Source organism: Garra rufa, chromosome 22, assembly GCF_049309525.1.
Source record: "Garra rufa chromosome 22, GarRuf1.0, whole genome shotgun sequence".
NCBI classification, from domain to species: Eukaryota; Metazoa; Chordata; class Actinopteri; order Cypriniformes; family Cyprinidae; genus Garra; species Garra rufa.
Window position 1 is genome coordinate 15216612 of NC_133382.1, and position 13207 is coordinate 15229818.

A 13207-nucleotide genomic window follows, 5' to 3' on the forward strand; every position below is an offset into this window, starting at 1 on the left:
AACTACAGTGGTTTTATGAACACATTTCTACAGTACAGTGCTCAGGGAACACTACCCAGCAGAAATATGTACATTACAGCACCTAAAATGGCTTAATTTGCATACAAATGCACTGTCCACGGAATGCCTGTGTAGGCCCCGTCAAATAAGTTACAGCTGTCACTTGCCCACCAGCAACTTATTTGACTGGGCCTCCATAGGCATTCCGTGGACGATACTATAATAAGTCATATTTCATAACTACAGTGGTTTTATGGACAAATTTCTAAAGTACACTGCTCAGGGAACACTACCCAGCAGATATATGTACATTACAGCACCTAAAATGGCTTAATTTGCATATAAATGCACTGTCCACGGAAAGCCTGTGTAGGCCCCGTCAAATAAGTTGTACGTGTCACTTGCCCACTTGTAACTTATTTGACTGGGCCTCCATAGGCGTTCCGTGGACAATAACATAATAAGTCATATTTCATAACTACAGTGGTTTTATGGACAAATTTCAAAAGTACACTACTCAGGGAACACTACCCAGCAGATATAAGTACATTACAGCACCTAAAATGGCTTAATTTGCATACAAATGCACTGTCCACGGAAAGCCTGTGTAGGCCCCGTCAAATAAGTTACAGCTGTCACTTGCCCACCAGCAACTTATTTGACAGGGCATCCATAGGCGTTCCGTGGACGATAAGATAATAAGTCATATTTCATAACTACAGTGGTTTTATGGACAAATTTCTAAAGTACACTGCTCAGGGAACACTACCCAGCAGATATATGTACATTACAGCACCTAAAATGGCTTAATTTGCATATAAATGCACTGTCCACGGAATGCCTGTGTAGGCCCCGTCAAATAAGTTACAGCTGTCACTTGCCCACCAGCAACTTATTTGACAGGGCATCCATAGGCGTTCCGTGGACGATAAGATAATAAGTCATATTTCATAACTACAGTGGTTTTATGGACAAATTTCTAAAGTACACTGCTCAGGGAACACTACCCAGCAGATATATGTACATTACAGCACCTAAAATGGCTTAATTTGCATATAAATGCACTGTCCATGGAAAGCCTGTGTAGGCCCCGTCAAATAAGTTGTACGTGTCACTTGCCCACTTGTAACTTATTTGACTGGGCCTCCATAGGCGTTCCGTGGACAATAACATAATAAGTCATATTTCATAACTACAGTGGTTTTATGGACAAATTTCAAAAGTACACTACTCAGGGAACACTACCCAGCAGATATAAGTACATTACAGCACCTAAAATGGCTTAATTTGCATACAAATGCAGTGTCCACGGAAAGCCTGTGTAGGCCCCGTCAAATAAGTTGCACGTGGGCGCTTCCTGCGATTTTGCCGAGTCATGCAGGAAATGCCCACGTGCAACTTATTTGAATGGAGGCCTACACAATGGGATAAGTTGCACGTGTCAGTGGCTCCCGTCCGGCTCCCTGGGGCCCGAGGAGCCTCAAATTTCACAGGAAGTTGCGTCACTCGGCCCTCGGCGACATACCGCGAGGGCTAGGCCCGGAGATGCCCGAAAATATATTTCTTTGATCTTCATACAACTCTCTGTCTCCTATAGATCCCTACGGGGAAAGGGCCTTTAAGGCAGTTGCCTTCTCGGTTTCTGATTGGCTCCGGAAGCATCTAGGGCCACGAAACTCCTGGGCATGTTTTAGGGGCTCCCGGAGGTACCCGGTGCGGAATCTCGGGGCCATGTGACCTTTTGAATCCTGCGTACCCGACATCCCACGTGCAACTTATTCAATGTAAATTTCACAGGCGGTTCGCGGTCAAGGGGGTCTTTTTCGGCCCGTCGACCAGATGTGTGCGCGGAACTCCGGACATCGTCTCGGGGGGCCGCGGCGTGACGTACGCGACGGCTCTCGGGGCGATCGGACCTTCCCCGTGCCCGTTTGGCCCAGGAAGCGTCTGCGGCCGCGAAACTCACAGGCCCGATTTTGCCATCAAAACTCTACAGAACAAACTGAAAACTTTGTGACTGCCAAACTCTTCAAAGTCTCGCAACTCCGACGCAGAAGAGCTCCGAACGCGTCAAACCGCGTAACCAGGCAACCGAAGACCGGCTCCAGCAACCCAACCCTCATCTTCGAAGGATCCCCAAAGATGTCATCCAAAGATTGACCAGAAGCCAACCAGAATCTTTGCTAAGACGAGCCCACAGAAGGAAATCCCTGCTCCCGGCACAAACGCAAGTAAACAAGGTCTCCCTTTTCTGTCTGAACCTGGTGCTAGATTGGTAAGTCAAATCTCTGCTTTTGTGGTTTCTAAGGTTGCGATCTAAGAACTAGTTAAGAAATACTAGAACTTTGGGGTTCTCTTCAAGTCAGTAATTTCTCATCCCCGGAACTGTATGAGTGTAAGTGTGAATGTGTGTGTGTGTGTGTGTGTGTGTGTGTGTGTGTGTGTGTGTGTGTGTGTGTGTGTGTGTGTGTGTGTGTTTATGTTTTAGTAGCTTAGACTGTGTCCTAGAGTAGTTCAATAAATCATTGTTTTATTAAAAGAGGTGTCTTGAATTTTATGTTCACAAAAGGTCTATCTGTTTAGATCCGAAGCTACCTCAGCTTTAAAATTTCCTAACATAATATTTTGGTTTATTTGTGATCTTGGCCAGGAGCATAATATAAACCTAGAATTGATAAAGTATACTGAATTAACCACTTCGCTGGACGAATGGTTAAGAAGCTTAATCTATCAATTCTGAATCAATTTAATCAAGTTTCGAATCTTTTGATTCGATTCATTATTTGAATCATTATAAATTTGAGCTAATCCTTACAGGAATAAATGATGACAATTTTCATTTCTGGGTAGAGATACAATTCTGGGTAAAGAATTGTGACTCCCAGGAAAAAGGAGACATCTGGTCACCCTATCCCTAACCCTTCAGGTGCTGAGAGGCCATTGTTTCAGATCACTAGTTCGCGTTTTGGTAGCCTATCCGTCCACTGCAGCTGTCAGTGAGACTAGATATGCAAACGCCCCTTATGATCCAATGACAGGGACAGACACACATTTTGAAAGACAAGACAGTTAACTTAGCCTATAGGATTTATTTTGAATGTCCGGTAGTCCTCAAACAACATTCTAGTCCCATCTTGTCTTGTAAACAAAGGCATGGCATAAATTTTGTCATAGTTTTTATCATCAGATATTAGTTTTAGCTCGTCAACGTCTTGTGTTAGTCACAGAAAAAAATATTCCTAACGAATATTTTTCATCATCATTTTTGTTGACGAAACTAAAACTGGTGACATATTCAGCAGGTGCCCTTTTATACTTTTGGCTACCCGCCTATGACATCACGGGCCATGTGGACTAATAGGATTGTAGTTAATTTACACATACTTCAGACACTGGTCATGCTGGCAGCTTTCATCAATGTGTCCCCTAGAGGTGACACTGCTCAAACCGGTTTTCATCAGTCTGGTGAACAATTGTGGTATGTTATGTTTGAAAGTGCGTACATGACTAATCATGAATTAAACCACTTGAATCATATGGATTAAATGGGGAGACAGAAATCACTCTGATTAGTCACGTAACCATGGTTCCCTGAGATGAGGGAGCGAGCGTTGCGTTGCGTTGCGTCGTCCTAGATGACTGTATGGGGAAACTCCTGTTTACTGTTACTGAAGCCTGATTTGTTAACATTTGTGTAGTTGCACAAACCAATGGTGCTTAAGCCGTGAACTAATGTAAATGACAACATACACGTCTTATTCTTATTCTTATTCAGAGAAATACTGAAAGCAATGTGTAGTGCAACATCTTACACAAACTCAGCTGTTAATGGATAAATGAATGCATGCATAACAGTTCAATCTTTTCAAATCATGTTTGGACTTAATGTGTTCATAACATTGCCAAATGTTTTCTGCGGATTGACCAAGTTCTGAGTCTCAGAACTTGCCCAGAGAGGCAGAAGACAAACAGATATTTGCAACAAGGTTAAGCTCCAGCGAGTAAACCTTCACTTCAGGTACTTTTGCTTGCGTGTTCCAAGCGAAGCGCCTTCAGCACCTACTGTACACCAGGGCCATATCTGCGTGTTCCAGATCTTAGGACCCTTTGGTGCTCCAGGAGATCAGCATCCTACAGCGCTTCATGTTCAAGGCTGTCGAAACGGATTCCTGCTCCTTTTCCCACTAACTGCTACCAGCACAACCAGTGGAAGAATTCCACATAGCAACACCCAACTGAATCACTTACATTTTATGTATCTTATGCACTTTATTCCTTCATTTATGGTATTCATTTAGTAGTTGTTGATTACTCTTGTCTATCTTTTGTTAATAAAAGATGGACAGGGCAAGGACGTCCAAATTGTAGAATCCTCTAAAGGTAGACGGCGACGACCAGTCGGCGGCCGCACAAATCTCCCCAATAGAGATACCACTAGACGATGCCCATGAGGAGGCCATCTCTCTGGTGGAATGGGCCTTTACCCCTATAGGGCATTGTAAGGCTACCAAGGCATAAGCCAGGGCTATAGCATCGACTATCCAACGAAATAACCTTTGCTTTGTAACAGGCAGCTTTGTAACGGGCAGCCCTTTAAAGCTGCCTCCAAAGCACACAAAAAGCTGTTCTGGTTGTCTAAAAGATGCAGAACGCTCAAAGTAGACTCAAGACTACAAGTTAGGATCCTGTTCGTCATCCGACACAGGGAGGGCTAAAAAGGAAATAACCTGGGCTCTAAACGGTGTTGAGAGCACCTTTGGTACATAACCGCTGCGCGGCTGAAGAGCGACTTTACAGTCATTAGTAGGGCTGCAACGATTAATTGAACAATGTTGTGAGGCGCGTTTAGTCAATGAAGCCGGTACTTTGATTAGTAGTAAATCCCCATCACGTGCGTTCAACTGGAGCGGCAATTCAAACACCCCGCCGTAAATCACTGACAAGCCACGCCAAATCGCGCTGAAAATCGAACATCGTTCGATTAATCGTTGCAGCCCTAGTCATTAGGCCCAAACTCAAGACAGGAAGCACTGACGGACAGGGCTTGCAAGTCACCTACTTACTTGACCAATGCTAGGGCCAAAAGCAGAGCGACTTTTAACGTCAGGGCCCTCAAGCTGGTTGTTAGAAGCGGCTCGAAAGGAGGGCCCTTGAGGGCTCTCAGGACTATAGATAAGTCCCATGTTAGCAGAATCTTGGGGCGAAGAGGATTCAACTGCAGAGAGGCTCTAATGAACTTAATGACCAAGTTGTTTCTGCCAATTGTTCGGCTAGCCTCTGGGGAATGATTCGCCGCAATAGCTTCCACATAAACCTTGAGCGTGGATGAGGTACGACCTCTGCCTTGCCGAAAACTGACCAAATTTTCTGAACCGATAGGGGGTGTAATCTCCATTCCCCGGAGCTACGTTGTTCCTCGACAACATATCTGCTTCGTTCAATATGTCCGGCACATGAACCACTCGTAGTGAGAGGATTTTTTTCTGTGCACACAAAAGGAGATGTTGCATCATCCTGTGAAGGGAACGTGACCTGAGGCCTTGTTGTTGTTGTCTGGAGGTCGTTCCCAACTGAACGGCTGGCAGGAACAGGCGAGAAGTTGTCCAAGGGGCCACCTTTGAGACAGCGATGGGTTACCCTGACATAAGCACAGGCCAGGTGCCAGGCGTGGGACGGAACAATATTGCCAATATTGCAGAGGCCACATTAGCAACAGGCCCAGGGGAATAACAGAGGAAGCGGCAGTCATGAGGCCGAGCATTCTCTGAAATGCTTTCAGGGGATGCGAAGTTCCCAACTTGAAAGACGCCGCCACTCGCTGAATAACTAGGAAGCGTTCTGGCGTAATCCAAGCTCGCATTTGGACAGAGTCTATGACTGTTCCCAGAAAGGAAAATTCGTTGTCTGGGAGTCAAACAACTCTTGGCCGAGTTAATTTTCAACCCTAAATGCTCTAGGTGGTTGAGCAACAACAACAACGTGAGCAATCAGTTGACGTTCTGAGTTGGCTAGCAGTAGCCAGTTGTCGAGGTAGTTTAGTATGCGGATTACCATCTGTCTCAGAGGGGAAAGAGCCACGTCCACGCACTTCGTAAGCGTGCAGGGGGCCAGGGACAGTCCAAAAGGAAGGACCGTATATTGATAGGCCACTCCCTTGAAAGCGAACCTCAAGAACGGTCTGTGACGAGGCACTATTTGAATATGAAAACACACATCTTTCAGATCCAGACAGAAACCAGTCTTTGGGTGAATTTGCCAGAAGGGGGAGCTTGCAGTACCCATTGTCTTCACCACCGTCAACAGTGGTGAGAGCTGCGATAGTAGAGGGGTTCACTCGCGCCGAATACAGAGCCCGCCAAGCTTTGGTAAGCTCCTCGTGGACAACGGGCATAAAGAGAACTGGATGCTGGCGAGATGGAGGCTGATGCTGTCCTTTCAGGAACCATTCGTCAAAGAGGCCAGGGGCGAGCTCTTCAGGCTCTTCACCGGAACACGCCCACTCATCCATGTCAGAAGCCGTCAAGGACATGAAGTCGTCGACGATCACTTCCTCCTCGGAAACGCTGAAGGAAATCAGGCTGCATCCAAAGAGGGGCGCTAATCTTCTTGTGTGAAACACACTGGCGGGATAGGGCGCTGCAGGGAGAGAGATGAGCATGGGCACTGGGCCGACGCAGCATCACTCGCACCTTGAAGTGAAACCCCGCTGTTCCGCTGTTTCTTCCTCTGTAGAAAGAGAGGCGGGAGAACATGGCGAGGGGTGAGAACTTGAAGCCTCAACGAACGCAGCCTCTGCGTGGGGAAAGACAGGCGACATACTCGTCGTGGCTGTCCGCTTCATGCAGATGCTCTTTGCATGAGCTACACTCGCGAAATAACATTTGAAACAACGCGCTTTAGAAAATATTGTTCAGAAAGCTCTTTTTTCCTCTTCCATTGGTTTGTGCAACTACACAAACGTTAACAAATCAGGCTTCAGTAACAGAGTAAACAGGAGTTTCCACATACAGTCGTCTAGGACGAAGCAACGAGAGTTACCTATCGTTAGGGAACTCACAGATTTTAGTAGGAATACCTTTATTTGCATTTCGAAGATAAATGAAAGACTTACAGGTTTTAGTAAATAATGATAGAATTTTCATTTTGGGGTGAATAGAATAACCCTATAACCCTTCAAACAACTCATTTTGTTTTCCACACGAGAGAGAGAGAGTGAGAGAGAGAGAGAGAGAAAAAATAAAAAGGTTTGGGATGACATGAGGACCAAATTACCACATTTTCAAATTTGAGTGCTTTGTTCACTGTGGTTTCTCATGGTTTTATTCTTACAGATACTCACAGGAGGTGGATGTTCTAGACAGATGTTATAGTGTTTAGCCTGATCAGGCTTCACTCTACGTAACGCCACTCGTGACTCTCCAATTAACTCATTTTGAGTCAGCTTGTCCTCATCACACACAGACACCCTGTAAGAGAGAGACAGATTGAGGTAGAAAATATCTTTACTCAGTATCAAAAAAGTCAATCAATAGAGAAAAATGCCAAAATCTAGTAAGGCATCATTTAAAGCATCATAGACACATTCTCAGCACAAAGGCTATTCTGAACATGATTACTTGCATAATTACAGTATGTTGTATTATAAAATGCCTAATTTTAGGTAAATTTAAGGAAGCACTGCATGTATCCTTTGTAGAGAAGACAATCCTATGATGTATATACAGTGGTGTGAAAAAGTGTTGGCCCCCTTAATGTTTTTTTTTTGCATGTTTGTCACACTTTAATGTTTCAGATCATCAAACAAATTTAAATATTAATCAAAGATAACACAAGTAAACACAACATGCAGTTTTTAAATAAAGGTTTTTTTATTACCCACATGGCCCTGTGTGAAAAAGTGTTTGCCCCCCCTTTCTTGCCTCAGTTAAGGTCAGTGTTCATGACTCCACCATAAGAAAGAGACATGCAGGAAAATGGCCTGCATGGCAGAGTTCCAAGATGAAAACCGCTGCTGAGCGAAAAGAACATAAAGTCTAGTCTCAGTTTTGCCAGAATACATCTTGATGATCCCCAAGACTTTTGGGAAAATACTGTGTGGACTGACGAGAAAAATTTTTTTTCGGAAGGTGTGTGACCCATTACATCTGGCGTAAATGTAACACAGCATTTCAGAAAAAGTATGCCTGAAGAAAAACAAAATGAAGACTTTGGAGTAGCCTAGTTAAAGTCCTGACCTGAATCCTATTGAGATTTGGTTCATGTTCAAAAACCCTCGAAATGTGGCTGAATTACAACAATTCTGCCAATTCTGCCAGACTCATTGCAAGTTATCGCAAACGGTTGATTGCAGTTGTTGCTGCTAAGGGTGGTCCAACCAGTTATTAAGTTTAGGGGTCAAACACTTTTTTTACACAGGGCCATGTGGGTTTGGATTTTGTTTTCCCTTCATAATAAAAAACTTCATTCAAAAACTTCTCAGGTTACTACCTGGTTCCCCCGAGTGAACGAGATGCTGCATCCGAAAATGCTATGGGGAACGCTTCCAGCGAAACCATGCTCTGAAATACGTGGGGCGCGTATTATTTCCATGCTTGATTTAAATAAAAGCTACTGGTAAGTGCCCTTGTCTCCATCGTCTCAGGCAAAGACTGCCTTTAGGACTCCCAGAGGGCACTGGCAATATCGGATGCTTCCCTTCGGATTGCACGGGGCACCCGCGACATTCCAGAGAATGATGGCTATCATGCTGCGTCCCCACCAAGCATATGCCGCCACCTATCTAGACTAGTGATTCTCAATCCTAGTCCTAGGGGAACCCTGCTCTGCACACTTTGTCTCTCTTATTTAACACACCCGGTTAAGATCATCAGCTCGTTAGTTCAGTTCATGTATCTCTCTCCTAATGAGCTGATGATCTGCAGATGGGAGTTTTGCTTACTCAAACATGTTCTGAGGGCAGAAAGGAAAATGATTGGTTTACAGATTCAACCAATGAAATTGAAGCAGAGGCGGGGTCAGGAAATTTGGACTTGAAGAGGGAAATCCTTCAGACAGATACGTTATTAACGATTCGTGTGAGACATTTATTGCAAGGTAAGTGAATTTACCATGTATTTATAAAAAAAAAAATCAACATATGTGTCGTTTACTAAGATAACTAGGGAACAATACGATCATATTCTATGCATTTTTGTTTGAATGCTTCATCAGTCGATCGCACCAAAGCTGCTTATGGGGTAAATGTAGTAAAACATGCTTTTCTAACGCTACCGCGCTGTCTGTGAAACCGATATGAGCGAAAACAAAACTCAAATCTCTGTTATGTTTCATCAGTTTGCGTTAGCATTAGCGCCACTCTCAGGAGTTTACTCTATAAGTTCGTTTTAGTGTTTTTTACTGAACTGCGGCTGCTCTCAGGGCGGGAGTAATCAATATTAAAATTACTGATATTTTTACTGAACTGCGGCTGCTCTCAGGGCGGGAGTAATCAATATTAAAATTACTGATATTTTTACTGAACTGCAGCTGCTCTCAGGGCAGGAGTAATCAATATTAAAATTACTGATATTTTACTGAACTGCAGCTGCTCTCAGGGCAGGAGTAAACAATATTAAAATTACTGATATTTTTACTGAACTGTTCTGCTCTCAGGGCAGGAGTAATCAATATTAAAATTACTGATATTTTACTGAACTGTACGCTGCTCTCAGGGCAGGAGAAATCAATATTAAAATTACTGATATTTTTACTGAACTGCAGCTGCTCTCAGGGCAGGAGTAATCAATATTAAAATTACTGATATTTTTACTGAACTGCAGCTGCTCTCAGGGAAGGAGTAATCAATATTAAAATTACTGATATTTTTAATGAACTGCAGCTGCTCTCAGGGCAGGAGTAATCAATATTAAAATTACTGATATTTTTACAGAACTGCAGCTGCTCTCAGAGCAGGAGTAATCAATATTAAAATTACTGATATTTTTACTGAACTGCAGCTGCTCTCAGGGCAGGAGTAATCAATATTAAAATTACTGATATTTTTACTGAACTGCAGCTGCTCTCAGGGCAGGAGTAATCAATATTAAAATTACTGATATTTTTACTGAACTGTACGCTGCTCTCAGGGAAGGAGTAATCAATATTAAAATTACTGATGTTTTTACTGAACTGTACGCTGCTCTCAGGGCAGGAGTAATCAATATTAAAATTACTGATATTTTTACTGAACTGCTGCTGCTCTCAGGGCAGGAGTAATCAATATTAAAATTACTGATATTTTACTGAACTGCAGGTGCTCTCAGGGCAGCAGTAATCAATATTAAAATTACTGATATTTTTACTGAACTGCAGCTGCTCTCAGGGCAGCAGTAATCAATATTAAAATTACTGATATTTTTACTGAACTGCAGCTGCTCTCAGGGCAGGAGTAATCAATATTAAAATTACTGATATTTTACTGAACTGCTGCTGCTCTCAGGGCAGGAGTAATCAATATTAAAATTACTATATTTTACTGAACTGCTGCTGCTCTCAGGGCAGGAGTAATCAATATTAAAATTACTGATATTTTTACTGAACTGTTCTGCTCTCAGGGCAGCAGTAATCAATATTAAAATTACTGATATTTTTACTGAACTGCAGCTGCTCTCAGGGCAGGAGTAATCAATATTAAAATTACTGATATTTTTACTGAACTGCTGCTGCTCTCAGGGCAGGAGTAATCAATATTAAAATTACTGATATTTTACTGAACTGCAGGTGCTCTCAGGGCAGCAGTAATCAATATTAAAATTACTGATATTTTTACTGAACTGCAGCTGCTCTCAGGGCAGCAGTAATCAATATTAAAATTACTGATATTTTTACTGAACTGCAGCTGCTCTCAGGGCAGGGGAGTAATCAATATTAAAATTACTGATATTTTACTGAACTGCTGCTGCTCTCAGGGCAGGAGTAATCAATATTAAAATTACTAATATTTTACTGAACTGCTGCTGCTCTCAGGGCAGGAGTAATCAATATTAAAATTACTATATTTTACTGAACTGCAGCTGCTCTCAGGGTAGGAGTAATCAATATTAAAATTACTGATATTTTTACTGAACTGTTCTGCTCTCAGGGCAGGAGTAATCAATATTAAAATTACTGATATTTTACTGAACTGCTGCTGCTCTCAGGGCAGGAGTAATCAATATTAAAATTACTGATATTTTACTGAACTGCAGCTGCTCTCAGGGCAGGAGTAATCAATATTAAAATTACTGATATTTTACTGAACTGCTGCTGCTCTCAGGGCAGGAGTAATCAATATTAAAATTACTGATATTTTTACTGAACTGTTCTGCTCTCAGGGCAGCAGTAATCAATATTAAAATTACTGATATTTTTACTGAACTGCAGCTGCTCTCAGGGCAGGAGTAATCAATATTAAAATTACTGATATTTTACTGAACTGTAGCTGCTCTCAGGGCAGGAGTAATCAATATTAAAATTACTGATATTTTACTGAACTGCAGCTGCTCTCGGGGCAGGAGTAATCAATATTAAAATTACTGATATTTTTACTGAACTGCAGCTGCTCTCAGGGCAGGAGTAATCAATATTAAAATTACTGATATTTTACTGAACTGTAGCTGCTCTCAGGGCAGGAGTAATCAATATTAAAATTACTGATATTTTACTGAACTGTACGCTGCTCTCAGGGCAGGAGTAATCAATATTAAAATTACTGATATTTTTACTGAACTGTACGCTGCTCTCAGGGCAGGAGTAATCAATATTAAAATTACTGATATTTTTACTGAACTGCTGCTGCTCTCAGGGCAGGAGTAATCAATATTAAAATTACTGATATTTTACTGAACTGCAGGTGCTCTCAGGGCAGGAGTAATCAATATTAAAATTACTGATATTTTTACTGAACTGCAGCTGCTCTCAGGGCAGCAGTAATCAATATTAAAATTACTGATATTTTACTGAACTGTAGCTGCTCTCAGGGCAGGAGTAATCAATATTAAAATTACTGATATTTTACTGAATTGTAGCTGCTCTCAGGGCAGGAGTAATCAATATTAAAATTACTGATATTTTACTGAACTGTACGCTGCTCTCAGGGCAGGAGAAATCAATATTAAAATTACTGATATTTTTACTGAACTGTACGCTGCTCTCAGGGCAGGAGTAATCAATATTAAAATTACTGATATTTTTACTGAACTGTACGCTGCTCTCAGGGCAGGAGTAATCAATATTAAAATTACTGATATTTTTACTGAACTGCTGCTACTCTCAGGGCAGGAGTAATCAATATTAAAATTACTGATATTTTACTGAACTGCAGGTGCTCTCAGGGCAGCAGTAATCAATATTAAAATTACTGATATTTTTACTGAACTGCAGCTGCTCTCAGGGCAGGAGTAATCAATATTAAAATTACTGATATTTTACTGAACTGCTGCTGCTCTCAGGGCAGGAGTAATCAATATTAAAATTACTATATTTTACTGAACTGCAGCTGCTCTCAGGGCAGGAGTAATCAATATTAAAATTACTGATATTTTTACTGAACTGTTCTGCTCTCAGGGCAGCAGTAATCAATATTAAAATTACTGATATTTTTACTGAACTGCAGCTGCTCTCAGGGCAGGAGTAATCAATATTAAAATTACTGATATTTTACTGAACTGTAGCTGCTCTCGGGGCAGGAGTAATCAATATTAAAATTACTGATATTTTACTGAACTGCAGCTGCTCTCGGGGCAGGAGTAATCAATATTAAAATAAAATTACTGATATTTTTACTGAACTGCAGCTGCTCTCAGGGCAGGAGTAATCAATATTAAAATTACTGATATTTTACTGAACTGTAGCTGCTCTCAGGGAAGGAGTAATCAATATTAAAATTACTGATATTTTACTGAACTGCAGCTGCTCTCAGGGCAGGAGTAATCAATATTAAAATTACTGATATTTTTACTGAACTGCAGCTGCTCTCAGGGCAGGAGTAATCAATATTAAAATTACTGATATTTTACTGAACTGCTGCTGCTCTCAGGGCAGGAGTAATCAATATTAAAATTACTATATTTTACTGAACTGCAGCTGCTCTCAGGGCAGGAGTAATCAATATTAAAATTACTGATATTTTTACTGAACTGTTCTGCTCTCAGGGCAGCAGTAATCAATATTAAAATTACTGATATTTTTA

At 41.7% G+C, this 13207-nt stretch overlaps 1 protein-coding gene across 1 annotated transcript in view; it reads right to left on the minus strand.

Moving 5' to 3' along the window:
* Positions 1-13207, minus strand: part of LOC141298012 (double C2-like domain-containing protein alpha) — a 133074-nt gene that overhangs the window by 46075 nt on the left and 73792 nt on the right. The window contains exon 5 of the mRNA XM_073828514.1: positions 7340-7466. Coding sequence (XP_073684615.1) covers positions 7340-7466 — 127 coding nt within the window. The remainder of the gene's footprint in view (positions 1-7339; positions 7467-13207) is intronic.